Below are 3,858 nucleotides of genomic sequence, written 5' to 3'. Positions count from 1 at the left end.
CATCAAAAGACAGGGTAAACAGACAATTGACTCTCTAACCCAATATCTCCAGCAAATTTAAAAAGAACAGCAAGAAAACCCGACACCCTTTAAGAAAACTGAAATTATAAAAACAAGAGCAGAAATAAATGAAATAGAAAACAGAAAAACAATTGAAACTATCAACAAAACTAGGAGTTGGTTCCTCCTTCTCCAGCAAAGCATCTGGTGGATTCAAACCATGTATCTCTGAGATTGCAGTTGCAGCTTCTTGCCACTAGGCCACCAGAGCTCGCCACTTAAAGTTACAGCTCTTAATGAGAAGACACTGCTCATCTTTCTCCCTCAAAGCAGCAGTGGGATTCGAACTCCTGGCCCTTTGCTTTCCAGCTGCAAGCAGGAACACACAGTACACCTCAGCCTCTCCTGTTTATAACACTCAAAACGCAAACTCATTGTCACTGAATCCAGAATAGCCTGGTGGGTTTTCTGGGCTTAGAAATCACATGGGAAGTGATGGTATAGCTTCCTTCCAAGAAGCAACTTGCTGGATTTGAACCCCTGAGAGAAGTAACCCCTTTGTCTGGGCAGTGAACACGTAAAGCTGGTGAATTGATCGGTGCCTCTGAGCTGTGGTGCTGGAGAAGAGTGCTGAATACCTCACAGCCGGAATGCAGCCAGGGATCAGATCTAAGGGGTCATAGTCAACTTAACAGCATCTAATCCCCACAAAAATGATTTATTTTAATTTCTCAGGGAGATGTTTCACTTGATATCTCCCATCATTCCTAGATGGGAATGTTGGGGGTGGGGGTCCACTCCCTATTTGAGGTTGCCATCAGCCAGACCAGTGTGGGCCAGCATAAAACAGGTCTCTGTTAAGTTTTCAGGGGCTAGTTGTTTTTTTTTTCATGACGAGATTGCCTGGACTTTACTCCATGATATGCTATTCACGTCTGTCCTTTGCTCCCACATCTCCTGCCACCGCCCTTCACCCAAACCCAGCCAGTTCCCACAGAGTCCACCCCATCCTGTGGGGGCCCCCAAGTGGCCCAGGCTGGATCTGCCAGCCCCTGGAGTTTTCAAATATGATGGGCTTCCTGGAAGGAGGTTGCCAGGCCTTTCTTGCTGGTGCTTCTGTGAGCAAACTTGACGGTGAGCGTCTTCACCTGAGTTCCTGAAGGTCAGGACCTCCTCACAGGGGTTCTCTGAGGACTTCGTCTGCACCTTCAGCTCGGCCCCTTGGTGCAGAAGCATGCTTGCGAAGAAACAGAAGTGAGAGCTGTCTTTTCCAAGCTGGAAGACACAAGAGCAGAGTCATATGTGGGGGCTGGGCCCTCTTCCTACCCTCCTGGGTCCACCAAGACTTCTCTCCTTCAGAATGAACTAAAAAAAGTATACACACAGACACATGTCATAAGGGTACTCTGGTGGCTTAGTGGCAAGGAACTGCATTGCCAGCCCAAAGACAGGTGGTTCAAATCCACCAGCTGGTTCATGAGAGAAATATAACCACTTTCTTCCCGTGCCATGAACCACCTCTGAAAACCAGCTAGAGGATCAGCTGTGGGTCCATTCCATCTTGATAATAATTAATGACAACAGGTACAGTAATTCCTGAGTTTATTATTTAAAATATTTGTTTTACTTTTCAAAGAGAAGATTGTACTGAGGAGGGGGGAACTAGAAAGGTGGACAGGGAGAAAAAAGTGCAACAAAGAATGAATGGAAATCCAAAGTCTGTAAATTTTCATTAAGATTGATAATAATAATAAAAATGAAAAATAATAAAAATATTTTTAAAAAGCTAAAAGATATATTTATTTGCAAGAATTTCAGTAAGCTGTGTTGGTGTCCACACATGCATAGACAGGGTGTGTTATAACGGCATTATTGTGTGCCATTGGATGGGAATTCACTCCCCTCTGAACCTCCAGTGGGTTTTCAGAGGTTTGAAATCACACAAGAGAAGCTGGGAGATTGGAGCTTGCAGAGATGGGATGCATTTGATTAACAATGTAACTCCAGAGTGAGTCCATTATGTACGGTCACAAGAGTCAACATAAATTAAATGGTAATAGTTTGGACTCAGTTCTGCATCCTTGACACCAAGCCAGCAGCTTTTTCCATTTCATAAAAGTAACCACAATGTGAAAAAATAATAATTAAAAAAAAACCCAGTAAGAGGAAGGAAACCAGATCAGGAGGGAGATCAATAAGCCTCCCTTGACGTGGGGGCTTTGTCGCACGAGTGCTGTGGTCAGCTTGGTGCTTCCTGAGATGCCCCGTGGAGCCAAGTCAGGGACAGATTCTCAAATCTCCTAGTCACAGACAGCGGGAGTCCCAGTGTTTCCACCACAAACACGTCTTCCCTTCAAAATCATCTTTTTGCTCCAGTGGTGACATGAGATACCTTGTAACCAGCTGGGATTCATTTGTGTCCAACTCCCAGAGACCCTTCGGGATAGAGCAGAACTGCCCCATGGGGTCTCCGAGGCTGTGAACCTTTCCAGAAGCAGATGGACTCAGCTTTCTCCCTCCGAGCGGCTGGCTGGTGGGTTCAAACCCCTGACCTTGTGGTGACAGCTGAGTGTGTCCCCCCTGTGCCAGCAGGGCTCCTGAGAGTCTAGATACATAGTATCTCTCTAGTAGCCTCTCCTGATAGTCTAGATACATAGTTTCTCTCTAGTAGCCTCTCCTGAGAGTCTAGATACATAGTATCTCTCTAGTAGCCTCTGTGTGTCACTATGCACACACAGTGTGGAGGGAAGTCTGGTCTTTCAGAGAACGGACAAGCATGAGATACAGTGTCACCAGCTGGGATTTATTTGTGACTTACTCCTAACAACCTCGTATCACAGAGCAGAGCTGCCCCATGGGGTCTCTGAGGCTGTGAATCTTTCCAGAAGCAGACGCTTGCTCATTCAGAACACTCCACCTCCATCCCCTCACCCTATCTTTCTCTTCACCAAACAAATCCATTTCCCATCTTGTGAATTCCCATAACAATATACTTGGTTCACAATCACACTACCTGTAAATGTTTACCCAGGGAACTTGAGAAAGGGATACCTGGAACCAGATGGGTATGAATGATTGAATACACTCCTCATGGTCTTTTTGTAAAATGTAATACAAACTCATGAAATAGTATACAAAATTGGTGACCATAGAGGACATTATACTGAGTGAAATATCTCAGTCATACAAGGACAAATACTGCATAATGTCACTGTTGTAAAACAGGACTGACATTGGGATTGGGGGGAGACTGAGAAAGATGGGATAAATTATGTATACTGCAACAGATGAGGGAGAGAACTGTTTAAAAGGGATATGTGATTAGGTATTATTGTCAGGACAGGAGTCCAGAGCGAAGGCTGCATAGTGGAGTGGACTTGGGGAGAGGGATTGTATAACAATGAAAAAACTTTACTTTTCAAAATGAAGGCTGCATAGTAGAGTGGGCTTGAGGGGAGGGATTGTATAACAATGAAAGAGTTTTACTTTTTAAAGAGAACAGTAAACTGGGGGAGGCAGGGAGAAAAGGAGCAACAATGAATGAATGGAAATCCAAAGTCTCTGTAAACTTTCAATAAAATAAATAATAATAGAAAAATGTTTAAAAAGGGATATGTGATTAGGTATTGTTGTCATGACAGGAGTCCAGAATGAAGGCTGCATAGTGAAGTGGACCTGGATGGGTGGAGTGGGGGGAAAGATTGTATAACAATGAAATAATTTTCCTTTTACTTTTCAAAGAGAAGATTGAATTGGGGGAAGGGAGGGGTAGGCAGGGAGAAAAGAGCAACAATAAATGAATGGAAATCCAAAATCTCTGTAGATTTTCATTAATTAATAAATAATAATAATAATGGT

General features: G+C 43.8%; 1 protein-coding gene across 1 annotated transcript in view; it reads right to left on the bottom strand.

Annotated features, from left to right (window-relative positions):
- Positions 1–3,858, bottom strand: part of LOC102873233 (granulocyte-macrophage colony-stimulating factor receptor subunit alpha-like) — a 22,815-nt gene that overhangs the window by 14,740 nt on the left and 4,217 nt on the right. Inside the window, exon 2 of the mRNA XM_006902415.1 lies at positions 1,149–1,275. Within this exon, the coding sequence (XP_006902477.1) occupies positions 1,149–1,275 (127 nt within the window). The remainder of the gene's footprint in view (positions 1–1,148; positions 1,276–3,858) is intronic.

Source organism: Elephantulus edwardii, unplaced genomic scaffold, assembly GCF_000299155.1.
Source record: "Elephantulus edwardii isolate Elephantulus edwardi_28Jun2011 unplaced genomic scaffold, EleEdw1.0 scaffold00410, whole genome shotgun sequence".
NCBI lineage: Eukaryota > Metazoa > Chordata > Mammalia > Macroscelidea > Macroscelididae > Elephantulus > Elephantulus edwardii.
The sequence above is the reverse complement of the archived record's forward strand: the minus strand, read 5'-3'. Positions and strand labels throughout refer to the sequence as shown.